Source organism: Acinonyx jubatus, chromosome A1 (genome assembly GCF_027475565.1).
Source record: "Acinonyx jubatus isolate Ajub_Pintada_27869175 chromosome A1, VMU_Ajub_asm_v1.0, whole genome shotgun sequence".
NCBI classification, from domain to species: Eukaryota; Metazoa; Chordata; class Mammalia; order Carnivora; family Felidae; genus Acinonyx; species Acinonyx jubatus.
This window is the reverse complement of record NC_069380.1, coordinates 89,983,107-90,001,413: the sequence shown is the minus strand read 5'-3', so window position 1 is coordinate 90,001,413 and position 18,307 is coordinate 89,983,107. Positions and strand designations below refer to the sequence as shown.

The 18,307-nt window shown below is 53.5% G+C and overlaps 1 protein-coding gene across 3 annotated transcripts in view; it reads right to left on the bottom strand.

The window, feature by feature from the left end:
* ADAMTS2 (ADAM metallopeptidase with thrombospondin type 1 motif 2) overlaps positions 1–18,104 on the bottom strand; it is a 240,866-nt gene extending 222,762 nt beyond the window's left edge. The window contains exons 1-2 of one of the 3 annotated variants that reach the window (XM_053219598.1): positions 17,834–18,104; positions 16,439–16,833 (exon numbers count right to left, since the gene is read on the bottom strand). In XM_053219598.1, coding sequence (XP_053075573.1) covers positions 16,439–16,833; positions 17,834–17,972 — 534 coding nt within the window. In that variant the 5' untranslated portion in view covers positions 17,973–18,104. Of the gene's footprint in view, positions 1–16,438; positions 16,834–17,833 lie in introns of those variants that run through there. The other 2 variants (XM_027076927.2, XM_053219604.1) reach the window with 2 other exon arrangements.
* Between the last annotated feature and the right edge of the window lie 203 nt (positions 18,105–18,307).

Here is an 18,307-nt window from a genome sequence, read left to right as displayed (position 1 = left end):
GGTTGGCAAGGTAAAATAAGAAGGGAAACTCTCTGAATATGAATCTGCCCAAGCTCACAAAGGGTTAATGAACGCAGGAGAAAGGGAAATGAATGTAGTGATTCTGGTGGCCTTGATGGTGGGGGCAGATGCCTGACACTGCTCCTCCGCACAGCTCTGGCTGCCCTCCACCCTCCACTCCAGCCACTCCCAGACACTGAGCAGAGGTTGGCCTCCTGCACCCCCATGCCAGGTGCCCTTGTGCAGGACACCTCGTTTACAACCTTCCATGGCAGCCCTAGGTCGGAGCACAGCAGCCCGGTCTGACCAGCCTCCCCAGTAAGGACACAGTCAACAAGGACCTGCGGACCCCAAAAGGAAAAACACCCGAAGGCCAGGCCACACTATCTGAGGTGGGGGCTACTCTGGCAGGGCAGGGGCTTGGCCTTAACCTTGTTTGCTGGGAATTGCACCAAGAACTCAGCCGCCAAGGAGAGAAGGAGGAACCCCCCTCCTGCTGCAGTAATTAAGCCTGCTGTGTGGGCTGGGGGTGGGGTAATGTGTACCTCAGAGGACAGCAAAGGGTTTCCTCTGGAGTTTCAGCTGCAGCAGAAGGAGCCCAAGCTCAGGGCCATGTGTGCCCTGGGGTTGGTCACTGTCCCTCTCTGAGCCCTGCTTTCCCCCCAGTACAGCGGGATGCTATCCCGCTCCCAGAGTGTTCCTGTTGGCAGTGTCAGAGGCCATGTGTGAATAGGAACGGGCAGGCACAGCCAGAGTCTGAGTGTGTGGCCAGCCATGCAGAGCCCACCACACAGGAAGGGTCACCCAGGAGTCCTGGTTGATGGAGTAGGAAGGCTCACTCTGGGAAAGAAGAGGAGGACTGAGATGGCAGGAAGGGAGGAGGAAGAGAACAGAGTAAGGAGAAGGGAGGGAGAAGAAAGAAGAAGGTGAGGCAGGGCAGGGAGAGAAGAAAGAGAAACAAGAGAAAAAAAAGCTTTCGGCGGGGGGCTGGGGGGAGGGATGGAACCAGGACCCCCCCGCCCCACCCTCCAGTGCCCTCCCTGTGACAGTTATTGTGGCATTTGGGGACTGCTCAGGAAACACAAGCTTTCTCTCTCTCAACTAAGCTGAGCCCCGGCCTGGGACCTCTGCTTACTTTGTGTGCAGGTCTCAGACCAGCCACTCCAGGCTACAACACACCCAAACACCAGGGATGCCCAGACCTAAGCCCGGGGTTAGTGAGCTCACACCAGCAGCCAGCGGTCAGCCAGCAGAGAGCCAAGGGGGGAGCGTCACAAGGCCTAGGGTCTGGCTGGTGGCATTGAGGGGTACCATAGAAGACAGCACCCTGCCCCTACTCTGCCCACCAGGGCCTGCAGGATCAGTGCCCACGGCCAACTGCGTTCTACCCGCCCACTGTGTGGACAGCCAGCCTCAGGGACAGTCATGCCAGAGGGCTTCCCTCCATGTGCCCTGCTCTGAATTTCCAGGTGAAGGACCAGGTGGCACAGAGCGTCAGGAGCTGACACCTCAGAGGCAGCTTCTGTGCTCCCAAGCCACCTGAAGGCCTGGTTGTCCCTCTTGGACATCCTCTCCTTCCACCCCAATCCTCCCAACGATTTTGGATCCCAAGCTTTTTGGACTGGGGTCAACCAGCTTGTTCCCCTTCACTTCCTCAAAGACGCAAGCCCTCCAAGGTAGGTAGCATGCCAACTGGGGAAACTGAGGGTCACAGGCCAGCAAGTAGCGAGCCAGCCCCAAACCTGGTTCTGTTTGACCTCACAACTCCTGACTTTCCTCTAGGTCAGTGGGTGCCCACTGGCTGTGAATAAGATCCTCCCATGTTGAGAAATGCAGACCTCTAAGTCCTACCTATATCCAACAAATCAGCATCTCACAGGGCAGGGCCTCAGCACAGACACTGTTCAGAGCTGCCCATCTGTGGGCAGACAGACAGACAACACAAGGGAAAACAGTTTTATTCTCTACACAACAGGCTATAGATTTCCTCTAAGGCAGCGGGGGGCGGGGGGGGGGGGCGATGGTCTTTGAGAAAAGACTTTCTAGAGGCATGTGGGAATAAAAGTACCAGTGGGAGCCAGTGGGGGCCTCTGTGGGCAGGTACCAACAACTACCATCTTCTGTAAGACTCAGGAGGTCTGCCTGGGAAACAGTGAAGGTTGGGAGAGACACCACTGAGAAGGAAAATGTGGCCTGTTGAGGTGGCAATTCCCCCACTCATGGGCTTTCTGAGAACTGGTTCCAGTCCCGGAAGCCACCTGTGTGGCCAGCAGCCCTGAGTCCCAGGTCCTCAGAAAAGACAGCCCCCTGGGAATTGTATAACGCCTCTCTGGCTTGGGGTGGGGGTGGGGGTGGTGTGTGAGGTATTAGACACATTTTATCTAGATTTCAGCTCCTTTGCTGATAAAAATAGGACCTCAGAAAACTAGAAATCAGAGGATATTGCCTTCACACAAAATCCATCTTAGTCCACGAGCAAGCATATTTTATTAAGCAGAGAAATGCCAGGGGCGTTCCCATCAGAGCCAGGCACAGACGCGGATGCACAAAGCCACTGCTGTTACTTAACGTTACTCTGAAGGTTCTAGATAGTGCAGATTGGAAATGAGGCTCCAAAATCATCATCGTTTACAGACAGTACAACTGTATACCTAGAAAACCCAAGGGAATCCACAAAGATATATTAGAATTAATGAGTTCAATCAAGCAGCTTGATAAAAGATAATTATATAAAAATCAATAACCTTCCTGTACACCAACGATAGATGGAAATGATTCAGTAAATAGCAAAAAGGAAAAAAATCCTTGAAATGACCGTGATTTAAAACAATGGGTGACCCATATAAAAAATGTATAATACTTTACTGAGTAACATCAAAGCAGAATTAAATCGATTGAAAAATACACCATGTTCCTGGTAAATGCTGTAAATTATGTCAATTCCTCCTTTAATTGGTTTCTAGGTTTAATTTAATGTCAATCAAATTCGCAAGGGATGTTTTTAACCTGACAAAACAATTCTAAAATTCAATTGAAAGAATAAACAGATGTGACCAGCCAAGAAAATTTTGCAAAAGAGTAACAGCAAAACGGGAGGTATCCAGCCAGATGTCTCAAATCAGCACCGTCCAACAGAAATGTAATGAGAACTTCACATGGAGCCACGTTGAGGGAAAAAAAAAAAGGTGAAATTAATTTCAGCAATATTTCTTACTTTATCCGGTATATCCAAATGATTAACATTTTAACCTATGATCAATACTTCTAGATAATCATGAAATATCTTATATATTTTTTTGTAATAAGTCTTTGAATACTGAGTATTTTACACTTAGGCACTCACTTCACACACTCACTTCAGACCAGTCACATTTCAAATAGTCAAAAGCCTCACCCAGCTCATAGCTCAGCTGGCTCATAGCTAACCGTGGTGGACAGTGTAGCTATAAAGTAGCTAATACTTCAGATATCACAGCTTAAAGGCTCTAATGATAAACACAGTTTAGTACAGGTTGAAGAACAGAGTGACAGAAAAACAGAATTTATCTGTGATATCGATCAACCCGACATTTCGTTTGCAAGTGACGGGAGACGGTATGTGGCGTCATCCATTAAAAAAACATTGATGTGTGTTTTTTTTATATACATTCATGTTCACCACGCTTGAGCCACTTTTCATCGTACCTACAGAAGCTCTGTTCCCAATCACACTGGCCACGCCTGAGACTTAGACAAATCTTGCATGGAACAGAAATACACCTTATTTGCCATGGAGTCACAATCCCTGCTTTCAGAGGAGAAATATCCAGGTTCAAAGATGAATCCTTGAATATTCTGCTCACAGAGCTAGCAAGGGCTAGTCCCTCTGGCGTGAATGGCCCTGTGTCAGCCGCTGCTCTGCTTCTCGGCCTGAGAGTTGCGTGCCAGCTCTCAGACAGTGCCCTGAAATCGTTTGTAACATAATAATACTAGCAACAACAACAATAAAAACTGCATGCCCAGGACTCTAGATGCACATTTTTCGCATTTACCACCTCTGAACTGGGGAGGAAATCAACGGATCTTCTCACCACCAGCAGTCGGCAGCAACCATGCAGTGGCTGGTGTTGGCTGGCATGCACCCGCCTGCCCATGGTGTTTCACTCATATTGCTATTACTTCACTTGAATTGGGTGTAGGGGCAGCTCTTCTTGTGTGGAGATCCTTGCCACCCAAAATGTCCTCGAAAAACCACACCACAATGGCAAACATTTATAGCAAGTGCAAAAGGTCACTGAGACAAGGAAGTGTGTAGCTTTGGCATCAGTGAGGAATGTCCCTGGAGGAATGACCGCAACCCCACACTTTACCAAGGAGAAGAAGACACCCCAAAATGAAGAAGGCAGTCACATGCTAAGTAAGCAAAGTGAGTGAGAAGGGAGAAATGGCCCACTCTTTGGAGCAACTAGGGGCAGGGTGGCTGGTGCCTATCTATGCCTCTTAGGACCGAAGTTAAGGCAGCACGGCACAGTTTTATCAGGAGTGTCTGCTCTTACTTGGTGTGCCCTATGATTGATGGCACCTTCAATCTGATGAAATTCATAAATTTCCCAAGCCCTAGGCCTGGGCTAAGGGCTTGCTGTGCACCCACGCATCCTTCCAATGCCCAGCAAGGCGGGTGTGGATAGGTTCCCCTCCTTTGCAAGCCAAGGAAATGAGGTTTAGTGGCATTTTAGCCTTTGTCCTGGCTGCCCAGTTATGTGGGACAGAGATGACCGTGTGACACGGCAGCCTCTGGGCCACACCAAGTCCGTGCTCGCTTGAAACCTGCAGGGCAAGGTGGGGCAGCGCAGAGCCTGCCTAGGCTCCCTGCACTGTCTGGGCCTGGGTCCTGGATGCCAGGGTTTCCTCTGCCTCCAAGGAGAAGCTGTGCACCCCACTCCACAGGCCTAGAGTAGATGTGCAAGGTAATTGAAATTCATGGATGAGCCCGAGGAGCCAGCTCCAGGCTCTGTAATAACTTCTCCATATTAATGGCAGCACCGCAGACCCGGTGGACAGTTGACATTTAATATGAAACATAAGCAGCAGAGCAAGAGGCTCCTACCTGGGCCCTCCCATTCCAGAGCGCCTGCCAGTGGGGGAAGGGGGATCCAAGGTGGTCCCAAGATTCAGAGGGCTGGGGTCTCCCCCTCCCCTCAGTACCTCTACTCCCTCTCAATCCCCTCCCCTTGAAGGAAGCCCCTGCCAAGAACACACACGACCATGATACACACTCACACTTGAATGCACATGCTCACTCAAATGGGGACATATATACACCTACACACAGACACAAACATGCACATTCACACCCACACACATGCTCACACTCATGCTCACTCCAATGCATACGCTCCCATGCATGGACACACACACACACTTACATGCACATCCATTTTCACATCACACTCACACAGATATGCATGCACATGCACATGCACACACACTCACACCTTTCCACATACACACATACATTGCCATGCAGAGGCACACAAACATGCACATATGTTCCCCCAGGCTGCCCAAGCAGAGGAGGGCAGTGAGAGTAATGAAGGATGTGTCTGCCTGCCAGTACAGACCCAAGGTCCCAGGAAGGACCCCACATGCATTTGCCCCTATGGATCTCAGAGACCAGAACGGGGAGGCCCAGACCACAGCTGAGGCCACTGCACAGTAAAGCCAGCCTCAGTGCTAGGTGGACACTCCAGGCCATGGGAGGTGTCCCTGTGTCTCAGAGCAAAGGAGCTCCTCAGTGAGTGCTCACCCTGGCTATGGCACTCATGGTGCTCACAGCAGGCCTAGGTGAGGATCTGGCCTTCCCCACCTTCCAGCTGACCCTCAGCATCACTCTTCACTCACTAAGGGCTGGGGGCACAAGGGGACAGGCAGCCAAGGCTGGCCATGGGGCAGAAAGAGCCTGAAACCTGCCAACACATAAATGGATGGCACCGTTACACTCCACAACCAGTGCCAGAAACACACATGGCCACAGAGTCAGGGCAGGGGGTGTCAAGGTGACAGAGGATGACTCAGAAAGAGCTGGCTTCCTAGAGCTCAGGCTCGGAGATCGGTGACTGACCAATCCACTATGTCCTTTACCCTAGAGGATTCCATGGAGAGAGGCGACACCACACTGGGAGAGCCCACAGATCCGAGTAACTCACCAGAGCCTCAGTTTCCTCATCTGTCAAAGGGGGACAGCAATGGCGAGCTCACAGGACGACCGCAGTGATAGGGTACATGTTCCAGGAAAGGTAGCCGGTATAGACACTGATCCGCTGCCTTTTCTTGAGGGACAGCGCGGGCAGCAGGGCCCTCAGCCGGCAGAAGAGTGACACAGGCGGGAAGCCGCTACCCCGCAGTCACGGGTGGTCGTAGCTCCCGGCGCTCTCCCGGCGCTGTTCGAAGCCGTGGCTGCGGCATATGACTCAGCCAGAGCCAATCAGCACATGGCATTCCTGGGTCACAGTGATTGGCTATAGAAAAGTCCCGTGACCTAATCCCAGCCAGAGTGAAGCTCAAGACTGGCGGGAACCTCCAAAAACTAGACAGCTTCTCTTTCCCCAGCCTGTCCCTGGGGATGTGAGGGGTGTGGGGACAGCCGCAGCCACTGGTCCTCCAGGGGAAAGAGTCACACAGGGGAGGAAAACTGGGTGAGTGGGATTCAAGGGGCACCACTCCAACCCTGAACTACCTACTGAATCCCATGAGTCCTCAGATGCCCTTTTTCACGTGGTAAAATACACACAACATAAAATTTACCATCTTAACCATTCTTTGTGTAGTTCTTAGTGTGCTAGTAAATGCATTCTTAATGTTGTGCAACCATCACCACTATCCATATCTATAATTCTTTTTTTCCTTGTAGAACTGAAACCGTAACTATTAATAATAACTCCTCTCCCCTCGTCCCCCCAGCCCCTGGCAACCAGCACTCTCCTGTCTATGATTTTGACTACTCTAGGTGCCTTTGGATGCCTTATTCTTTTTTTTTTTTTAACGTTTATTTATTTTTGAGAGAGACAGTGTGAGCGAGGGAGGGCAGAAAGAGAGGGAGGCACAGAATCCAAACCAGGCTCCAGACTCCCAGGTGTCAGCACAGAGCCTAACACGGGGCTTGAACCCATAAACTGCAAGAGCATCACCTGCGCCAAAGTTGGACGCGAGATCGTGACCTGAGCTGAAGTCTGACGCTTAACCGACTGAGCTACCCAGGCGCCCCTGCCTTTGGATGCCTTATTATAAAGACAGATGAGTCTCATTCTGAGGGGCCACCACGAGGAAATGGGGTGGTGGGGTGGGGTCACAGGCTGCTGATCTGCCACCTTGAACACAAACTCCTGACAAGTAAGCCTCCATCATGGCAGCCACAGGTCAGTGCATGTTCCTACCCAGCCCAGGCAGGGAAGAGCCCCTAGGAAGCTCCTTCCCTTCCACCAAATCCTTCCCAGTGAGAAGTGGTGGGGAGGTCAGTCAGAAGGTTGTGGATGTCCTGGAAGGGTATGTGGGACAGCTGTGATGAAGTGAGGCTGGGTTCTCAGCAGGTTCCCCAGCCCCTGCTGGCAGGGAACCCTGGCCCATCTAATGATCCTGCTGCTAGCACATCTCCCAGTGCTTCCACACCTGCCTCTGGAGGCCCTGTCAGGGGACCTATCAGTCTTCACACTGGACTTGTTTGCCCGCATGATATCAACAGATTCAGAAACATAGTTTCTCTGAAGTAACAATAGAGGATTCTGCAGCAAAGAGCCCACACTCACCAGAGGCAACAATCTCTCAAGGGAGGTGGGGCTTGGGTCCGCTGGGATCCCCGCCTCTCCATCCTCCAACTCTGTTCCCTCACGTGTGTCTGTCTGTTCCCCACCTGGCCCCTAAGACACCTGGAGTTGCCCTGGAAGGGTCCTAGAAATGGTTAACTCCAACCCCCACTTTCCATCCGGACCAATTGATGGCTCTCATGGTAGGAGGATTTGCCCAGGCTTGCAAGGTGGCTTGCCAGAGCCCAGCCTGATATCTCCTCACCCCCACCTAACACTTCCCCATACATGCCTGGGGTGGGCTTGGGGGGGGGGGACTTCCCTCCCCTACTTAGTTTGATTTAGACCAGTGGTTTTGAACTCAGGTTTCATGAACCCCGAAGTGGGGGCAAGAAACCTGTAATACCACATGTGTGTACAAGTGCTTTCCTGTGGGAAAGAAGGCAGAGCTGTCAGCCATTCTCAGTGGTCTGCCCCACTGAAGGTGGACATTCTGGGATTGGCAAGAGAGCAGATAAGGAGAGGCAGGCCAGCCCTGGGCATTGGGGGGGGGGGGGGCGCGGAAGGGAAGGGTACGGGGTCTCAAGGGCAAGTCCCCAGCCCTTTCCTACATAGGCTTCAGGAACTCTGATTTCACAGCTGGGCCCTACATAGCCCAGACATAGCCAGATACACATTACCTATGGTACAGGTTACTAAGAAGCACAGAGTGTAACATGGCATGCGAATGTCTAGGATGGCTTCCTGTATGAAATGCCACTTGGCTGAGACCTACAGACTGAGCCAAGTAAAGATGAAGGGATAAGAGTGGTCCAGGCACACAGCCTATGCAAAGGCCCTGAGCTGGGAGTGTCAGAGTTGGAGGAAATAAAAGATCAGTGTGACTGGGGCACAGGCATGAGGGGGACACAATGACAGACGAACCTGGAAGCCACTGGGCCAGGTCATAGGGGGCCTTGAATGCCAGGCCAGTGGGTTTGGATGTTTTTCCGGGGTTTTTTTTTTTAAGGGCAATAAAAATCATTGAAAGATCTTGAACAAAGGAGTGACATGATTTAATATGTGGTTTATAAAATCAGTCTGGCTGCTGTGTGAGGCAAGAGTTGCTGGGGAGAGACCATTCAGCAGCAGCTGAGGAACACAGGCACAAAAGACAGGGCTTAGAGTCAGGCATGGTGGAGAGGTGGGCACTGGAATGAAGTCCAGAGATGTCTAAGATGGTGGCTGGCTGGATTTGGGGTCATGCACAGGGAGGAGAGGGGTGATCCTGGGATTCCCACCCAAGAAAGGGTGGGGTCTGGAAGAGAATGGAGAGTGCATTCCATTTCAGAAGCATGGGGTCAACCAGAGAAGGAGCCCTGGAGGCAGCTGCGCAGGCAAGTCTGGAGCCCAGGAAGAGACCTGGGCTGGACTCTGGGACCTGGAGTCCGGGTGGAATGTGTGGTGGCAACTGTTTTCATCCGCCTGGCACATTCACCCTCCTCTTGCTTTTACATAAAACACAAACCCACTCCAGAGCTTGGGGATCTGACCCTCACTTTCAATCCCAAAGGTGAGCAAGAGACTCAGGCCAGGCCTACATCATAGCGATCAGTTTAAAAATGGGCCCTATCACAGAAAACATGAATAGACACTTCTCTAAAGAAGACATCCGGATGGCCAACAGGCACATGAAAAGATGCTCAACGTCGCTCCTCATCAGGGAAATACAAATCAAAACCACACTCAGATATCACCTCACGCCAGTCAGAGTGGCCAAAATGAACAAATCCGGAGACTATAGATGCTGGAGAGGATGTGGAGAAATGGGAACCCTCTTGCACTGTTGGTGGGAATGCAAACTGGTGCAGCTGCTCTGGAACACAGTGTGGAGGTTCCTCAGGAAATTAAAAATAGACCTACCCTATGACCCAGCAGTAGCACTGCTAGGAATTTACCCAAGGGATACAGGAGTACTGATGCATAGGGGCACTTGTACCCCAATGTTTATAGCAGCACTCTCAACAATAGCCAAATTGTGGAAAGAGCCTAAATGTCCATCAACTGATGAATGGATAAAGAAATTGTGGTTTATACACACAATGAAGTACTACGTGGCAATGAGAAAGAACGAAATATGGCTCTTTGTGGCAACGTGGATGGAACTGGAGAGTGTGATGCTAAGTGAAATAAGCCATACAGAGGAAGACAGATACCATATGCTTTCACTCTTAGGTGGATCCTGAGAAACTTAACAGAAACCCATGGGGGAGGGGAAGGGAAAAAAACAAACAAACAAAGAGGTTAGAGTGGGAGAGAGCCAAAGCATAAGAGACTCTTAAGAACTGAGAACAAACTGAGGGTTGATGGGGGGTGGGAGGGAGGGGAGGGTAGGTGATGGGTATTGAAGAGGGCATCTTTTGGGATGAGCACTGGGTGTTGTATGGAAACCAATCTGACAATAAATTTCATATATTAAAAAAAATAAAAAATAAAAATAAAAATGGGCCCTATCAGAGCCCTCTCCAGGATGCTAGCAGGAACCACCCAGAAAGAACTGCTCTCCATTTCTGATTGCCACCGTGGAAGAAGACAAATTAAGCAGGAGTTGCCGGTGGCCCCCACATGGGGAAGGCCATGTTGAGATAAACACAAAGAGTGACAGAACTGAAAGGCAGAGAGCATGTGCTGAAAGAAGCCCTGAGCCCCTGGATCCAGCCATGCCTGAATTCCTCAGGACCCCATAGATAATTGGGCCCATGACCTCCCTTGTTTATTTCATTCATTATAAGTCAGTTTTCTGTCATGTAAACTAAATGAATCTTAAAACAACAAGGAGCCAAGAAGCCATGGAGGAGGCTGAGACTACTCTGGGACAGCTGTGTAGATTGCCAAGAGCAGGGGCCAAACAGATGCCTCTGCTGTTCTGACCTGAGGAACCCCAAGCAAGACCCAGGGAACTTGGAATGTCCCACAGCCCCTCTGTGGTGTTCCTGAGATCTTCTCACTGCCCTCCCCAACCAGGCAGTGCCAAGGTAGGGTGGGAGGGAGGAAGACCTTACAAGGGACAGCTGCAAGTCCTAGGCACCCTCACCCCAGCCCCACAGCCGGAGCCTGCCACACCTGCCTGCCCGACTCTAGCATCTGAGCCAGCTGGAATGAAACTCATCTTGGTTCCTTGAGCCAGCAAATGACTTTTCTCTGTAGACCTTGGTGACACTTAAAAAGACTGGACAGGGTCACCTGGGTGGCTCAGTCGGTGAAGCGTCCCACTTCCGCTCAGGTCGCGATCTCACAGTTCGTGGGTTTGAGCCCCACGTCGGGCTCTGTGCTGACAGCATGGAACCCACTTCAAACCCTCCATCCCCCTCTCTCTGCCCCACCCCCATGCTCACACACACATGTGTGCATTCTCTCCCTCTCTCTCTCTCTCTCTCCCTCTCTCAAAAATAAATAAATGTAAAAAAAAAAAAAAAAAAAAAAAGGCTGGACAGAGTTGGCTCCTGGCCAGGCTGTCATCCTGGCCAGGAGCCCCAGCCCACCAGGCAGAAGTCCTTGGGCGTCTCTCAACCTTGGCCATATGATGAGGGCTCTGCCTAGCAGAATCATGGGGGCTCATACTGAGCTCCCACATTAGGATATACACTGCCCCCCTGGTCAGACCTCAGGATGGGACCAGACCTCAGAGACCAGACCCTTCCCACTGCCTAGCCCATGAAGACTTCCACCCACTGGCCCTGTCAGGCCCTATCTGGCCAGAGAGGTCCCCAGAGCTGCACTGAGGTGGGAGGCAGAGGTGGTGCGGGGTGCTTGGGTCCTACTGGAGTCCCCGCCGCCATCACCCAGCTGTGAAGACTGAGGCAACCTGCCAGGGGCTGCAGGCTGGAGCAGGTGAGCAGTGTGTCAGCCACCAGGACTGCTCCCTGCTCCCACAAACAACAGGCAACGCCCCTGACTGAGAAGGTCTCCAAGAGTCAAAACAGGAAAGGTAAGGACTGTTTTCAAGAAATACATTTCTTCCTTTTTATTCTTTTTTGTTGGCATGCAAAAAAAAAAAGGCAATAAAATGTAGTTGGTGTGGTCTTCGAATCAGAAGCAAGGTTTCAGCATTTGGAGGTTCAGTTCATTCATCTGTAGAATGGGGATATCAGGCATAGACCACAGGATAGTGCGAGGATTGAACAGGGTGATATCAGGTGCTCAGCAGGGAGCCTGGCACATAGTAGAGGCACAAAAAACTACGAGTTACTATTATTTTTATGCCAACAGTCTTCTCGTTGTTGTTGCTGTATTTTTGAGGAGGGGAGCGGGGCAAAGGGAGAGAGAGAGAGAAAAAAAATCTTAAGCAGACTCCACTCTCAGCACAGAACCTGACAGGGGACTCGATCTCACAACCTTGAGATCATGACCTGGGCCAAAATCAAGAGTCGGACGTTTAACTGACTGAGACACCAGGTGCCCCTTATTGGGTTTTTGATGAGCATATAAGAATGATGTGAAATTAGCATACCTATCACGTGGCCCGAGAGGTACTAGAAAACTATAGCAACGCGACATGCAAGAATCCTTCATTAAGCGTAATTTTCTTATGCATTGTGAAAAGACAAACTTTACCCTTTCCCTGTGCATATCATGAACAATTTCTGTCTAGTGGCTGTAAAAAAAAAAAAAAAAAAAAAAAGACAACCTGGAAACTCTACATTTCCCAGCCTCTCTGGAAATAAAGTGCCCGGCATGCCTTACAAAGCATGTCTTCATGTGGCATCTCTTGAGTCTGCACCTCTACCTGACTCCAGAAAGATCTACATCTTGGCAGGCCCAGAATCCCAATCTCATGGTAACTGAGGAAACAGCACCTCTTCCCGTCTCCATTTCTGGGGTTCTCCCAAGAGCATTAGACCCCAGGCTAGCCAGAGTCATACCCAGGACTCAGCCAGAAATAATCAGAAAAAGATGTCAGTCAGGCACTGCTGGGCCCCTGGAAAGACGGGGGCACCACAGAAGAATTGCACCTGACAACAAAGCTAACACATAGAAGACAGAGACAGGAGACAAGTGCACCTGGATTCAGCCATGCCTGAAGATTTACCATTCTGTGGGCTAATAACTTCCCTTTTTTTGTTTGTTTAAACTAATTTAACTTAAGCTGTCACTTGTAACTGAAAAGATCCTGACAAATATGGTGAATTAAGAATCTCCTCGATTAGGAGATTGCTGTCCACAGAAAACAAAGCTACTGCCACTGTGCCTTCCTTTAAAGCAGAGAAACAAACTCAGGGCCAGGCAAGTAGATGACCAACTGTGTGTCCCTGGCCAGGAGCAGGACATTAGGCCTGAAAGGGCTTGTGGCTCTTGGGAAAGGCATGTCCCATCTAAATGTAAGCTCTAAGACCACAGCTGCCTGCTGGGACCCTGCTCTGTGGTTTCTCTTCACGTCTTCCAGGAAGACTAGTTCCAAATGTGCTGCAAAGAAGGGGTTCCACGGTCCCATCTGCGTAGAACATGATGGATTACACAGAGCACAAGACATTTCCTTTTTTTTTTTTTTAAGTAGGCTCCACGCCCAGCATGGAGTCCAACTCAGGGTTTGAAATCACAACCCTGAGATCAAGACCTGACCTGAGATCAAGAGCCAGACACTTAACCGACAGAGCCACCCAGGAGCCCTGAGACGACTTCTTCATTACAGAACTTCTCAGAGATCCCGATGGACTCCCTGAATCTCACAAGCTGAATGCAAGGTACAGCACTGCCCACACCAGTTTGTCAGCTGAACCCCATTTGCTAGAGGCAACGTGTGTTACAATCTGCAGAACTCTCTTGCAGAAAGGGGGCTATTGAGCCTGGCTTCTCAAAGGGCAAGCTGAGGCCCAGGAGCATTAGCCTCGGAGCTTATGAGAAATGCAGAACTTCAGGCCCCACCGCAGATGTGATGAACCTGCATTTTAACCAGGTCCCTGGGGATTTGCACACACACCACAGCCTGACATACCTGCTTCATGTGTTGTGTTATCTATGAAGGAAGAGCAAAAGCTGAGGAGAAAGGTGGCCTGTGTGGCACGGGGGTTAAGGGCCTGGGTTTCTGGGTGAGTGAGATGCATTTATCCATATAAGGCCCATTCGGAGGGGATGCACAGGTATTGCCTATCTCAGTGTCTTGGGAGCGCTGTGGAAAAAGTAGCTGGAGAGAACCAGGCCAGAATCCTACCTATGTGGTCTTGAGCAAGTGGCTTATCCTAGAGTCTCCCTGCCTATCTGCAAACCAGGGATGAGGATCCCTCCCCTGCAGGACAGCTGTGGAGACCACGGCTTTGCATGATGTATAAAGCCCCAGGCCTATCACTGATGCAGAGAGGCTTCAAAGGTTAAGGAATTAATTGTTATAAAATGAGAAGAGGCACACATGCCAAAACAAAAGGAAGGAGGGAAGGAAAGAAGGAAGGGAGGGAGGGAGGAAGGGAGGGAGGGAGGAAGGAAGGGAGGGAGGGAGGGAAGAAGGAAGGAAGGAAGGAAGGAAGGAAGGAAGGAAGGAAGGAAGGAAGGAAGGGGAAAAGAAAAAAAAGAAAAATAGTAAAAAACTAATATTGATGCCCTACCGTCTCTAGGCCAAAGGAAGGAAGGAAGGAAAGAAGGAAGGGAGGGAGGGAGGGAGGGAGGGAAGGAAGGAAGGAAGGAAGGAAGGAAGGAAGGAAGGAAGGAAGGAAGAAAGAATAGAAGAAGAAAAAAAAAGAAAAACAAAGAAATTTAAAGAACTAAAATTGATGCCCCACTGTCTCAAGGCCATTTTTCACTGACAGTATTCAAGGCCCCTGAGGCAAGGCCCAGCCAGTCTTCCAAGTCCAACTCTTTCCTTGCTCCATCTTGTACGTGTGCAGGCGTGTGTCCAGTACATGTGACATCTCACTCACCATGTCTGTCCTGACCCGGCCAACGCATACCTGGTACCTCTGCACGTCTTCTTCCCTCTTCTGAGATTGCCAACATGCACCTTTGCCTATTGGCAACTCTTTCTTCAAAGAGCCCCCAGGAGATCACTGTCAAAGGCAGGGACAGGGTACTGCTCAGCCCCTCAACCCAGGTGGGCACCGGGCGAGGAACACCTCTGACCGGCACAGTGGACAAACACACTAGGAGGTTCTGGCTAAATAAATGAATCACCAAATGACAGACGAATGAGTGATATAGTGACACAGACTCCCTGAAGTGCTGTCCTTCAGGAATTAATCAGTACACAGGAGCTGGCCCACCTACAGACTGCATCCATGTCAACTCCCCCAACCCCTGGAGTCCCCAGCACCGATTTCCTTTGATTTAGGAAATTCACCTGCAGCACGAAATGAGACACACCTACGAGGCCGGGGACGTCATCGGACATACAAAGGGCCGCACCAGGATAACCCAATTCCTCCAAGGACATTTACAGTTGTTTGCAATATGCCTGGGTTCTAATGAAATCCAGCCAAAGGCAGTGATTTTCCGAAGCAACAAGTGACATTTCCTGTGTCTCCATAAAAAGAACACTAGCGGTTGTGGGGCACTGGTGTCATTGCTGGCTCTGCAGGCAGGCAGGACGAGCCTGAGGACAGGGGGACTTGGGGGCCAGCAGGGCTGGGAGGGCGGCCACTCGCTCAGAACGGGAGTGTCCTGAGCAGCACTTACAGCAGAAGCCACGGTGGGCGGCTTCAGATGTCTGGCCAGCACCGCCAGCCTGACCACCGCACACCCAATCCAAAATAGAAAACTGCAGTGGCTTCTGCCCATGCCAGGCCCCGGGCGGCCGGACAGAGCACTGCCAATGTCAGCCTCCTCCCTGAGCATCGATCCAGGCTTCCTCTGAGGCCCCCTGATGCCAAGCCATGTCCCTCTGGGGCCCCTGAAAACAGGAAACCTTCCCAGGGCTCCAGTCGCACCGGGTGGCCCAAAAAGTCCCAGGAGGGGACTGGGCTTCTCTCCTGTCCTTCAGAGGCTACCCGTGGGCACCAGAGCCTGTATTTCCAAATGCTCCCCTTGGCTCAAAATAGAGAGAGAAAACCGACTTTTCAAATTACCAGCTGGAGTTCAACAGGAAACCACAGCATAAAAATCAGTGGCTCCCGGTCAGCCAGGGGGCAGAGGAATAACCGGGCATTTCAGCACCACTCCCCGCTCCCTGGGTAGCACAGAAGCAAGCAGACTGACCGCCAACCCACGTGCCCCCTTGCACACATACCCCACATTCTCAAATGCACGGGGACGCACACTCAACAGATACCCTGACACCCAAATGAGCAGAAACCTACAGATACGCTCACGCACAAGACACATATTCACGCAGGTGCACAGGTACCCAGACGCGAGTGCACACCAACATTCCAAGACACATGTGCAGATTCACACACTCCCAGAGATGTACACACACTTGGCTACGATAGGAAGACCTGGGGCCCAGCACGCATAAGGGACACCACACTCTTCTGCTTGATCAGAGCTTTAGAGACCCTGACCCACTGCCTAAATCACCCGCTCTCGGGCCGGTCAAAATAACTTGCTTTCCTGCCAACCACTTCAGTCAGTGCCCCGTGGTCCCTGCACACAGGGGTACAGAGGAGGTCCTCAGCGCAGGCCTTGACTCACAGGTAACCAGCCTCCAATTCCCAGGAAAGGGCCTTGGACAGAAAGGAGCGAGAGAAGTGAGTACTCACGAGCCCGTCGCAGTTGCTGAGCGCCACGGAGGAGGCTTCAGCCAGGCCCGCCACGTCTCCGACATAGAGGCACGTCCCGAGCAGGGGCTCCACGCGGGTGGCGCCCGACTCGCTTTGCCACTCCACCGTGGCCCCGGGCGCCACGAGGCGGGCATTGGGCCGCAGCCGCAGGTGCAGGTCTCGGCCGAAGACTGTGACATTGTAGAAGAGGCGGCCGCCGGGGTCCTCCTCGTTGCCTCCAGGTAAGCCCGGGGTCTGGTCAGGGGCGGCCCTGCGGGCGCGTACCCCAGCCTGGGCAGACGCCGCCGACACCACGTGGGACACCAAGCGGCCCTGGGCGTCAGTGCGCACCGGCACCGCCAGGATGCGCTCCGCTCCGTGCCCCAGGGGCCCTCCTGCAACGGGAAGGGGCGTCAGACCCGCCAGAGCCTCGCCGCGAAACCCCGCATCCCTCCACCACCCCGCCGCCGCTGCGAACAGGGAAGGGCATTCTGCCAAACAACCCTCAGAAACTAACCTTCACCTCCCCGGCCTTCTTCCAACTGGGAAGGGGCGTTAACAGGGACATCACTCCGGAGCCCCGCCGCCCCCAGGCCGTCCCCCTCTAGGATCCTGCCAGCCAAGAGCTCTGCCCCCTGCCCGGTTCCGGGTTGGGGCTCCGCGAGCTCCTCACAGTTCCCCTGGGGATGGCCCCGTCAGACTGTTCCCGGTCCCTTGAACCTACCGTCCTTGGCAGGACATGGGGCTGCTCCGAAGCCGTTGCCGGTTGGCCCCCTACCCGTGCGCCTCTACCCCTCCGCGGTCCCCGCCGCCCGGGCGCCCTCACCGCTTGCCTCCGGAGCGGCGAGGACTCGGCTCCCCCCGGCACGCGCGGCCTGTCCTCCGTGTCCAGCTCTCGGTTGGACCAACGCTGGCCCCCCTCCCCGCGCGCCCGAGGGCAGGGAGGGGTGGAGCAGGGTCCCTCGGATCTTCAGGGATTCCCTCCAGGGAGCCCCATCAGTCCTCAGGGCCCAAGGCGGCGAGCTCAGCACCCGGCTCCTCCCGAGCGTCCCCGGACGCGAGCCCCGGCGCAGCCTCGCCCTGGCTCCCCAGGACCCGCTGGGGCTAGCGCTGCGCTCTCTGCCGCGGGGCTTTCCCGGTCCTCCATCTCCACGCTCCGCGTCTCGGGAGCCGCGAACGCTCCGAGGCTCCCCCCGGCCCGAGGCGCTCCGGTGCGCCGCGGGGCGCCCCCTGCGCGACCAACCCGGCCCCGAAGTTGGCCAACTTGGCCCCGGGCGGGGTGCGCAGAGTTTGCCCAAGTCGGGCTGGACGACGCCTGGGGAGGGGGCGGCGGGGCACGCGGGGCGGGGCCCGGCCGACCGGGGTCGTGGAGCTCGGGGGCCCGGCCGCACCTACCTGGGGGGTCGGCGGCGGCGGCGGCGAGCCGGGCGTCCGCGGGCGGCGGCGGCAGCAGGAGCGGCGGCAGTAGCAGCAGCAGCAGCAGCAGCAGCGCGGGGCAGAGCAGGCGGTGAGCGGCTCCCGCCGGCGGATCCATGGCAGCCGGACCGCAGCCGGGGCCCCGCACTCGCTGCCGGCGCGAAAGTTCCCCGCGCGCCGCCCAGCCCACATCTGGGGGCAGCTGGAGCCGCCCGCAGCTGCAGCACCGCAGGGCGCGGGGCGGAGGAGGCGAGGCGCGGAGGGGAGGGCGGGGGAGCGCGGAGGGGAGGCGGGGAGAGGGAAGGAGCGAGCGAGCGAGGGAGGCGGGAGGGAGGAGAAGGCGAGCGAGGGGGAGGGCGGGGACGTCGGGCGCCTCAGCCTGCGGTGACCCGGCGCTTCTTGGCGCGGCCGCCGCCGCCGCCACCGCCGCCGCCGCCCGCTCCCCTCCTCGCG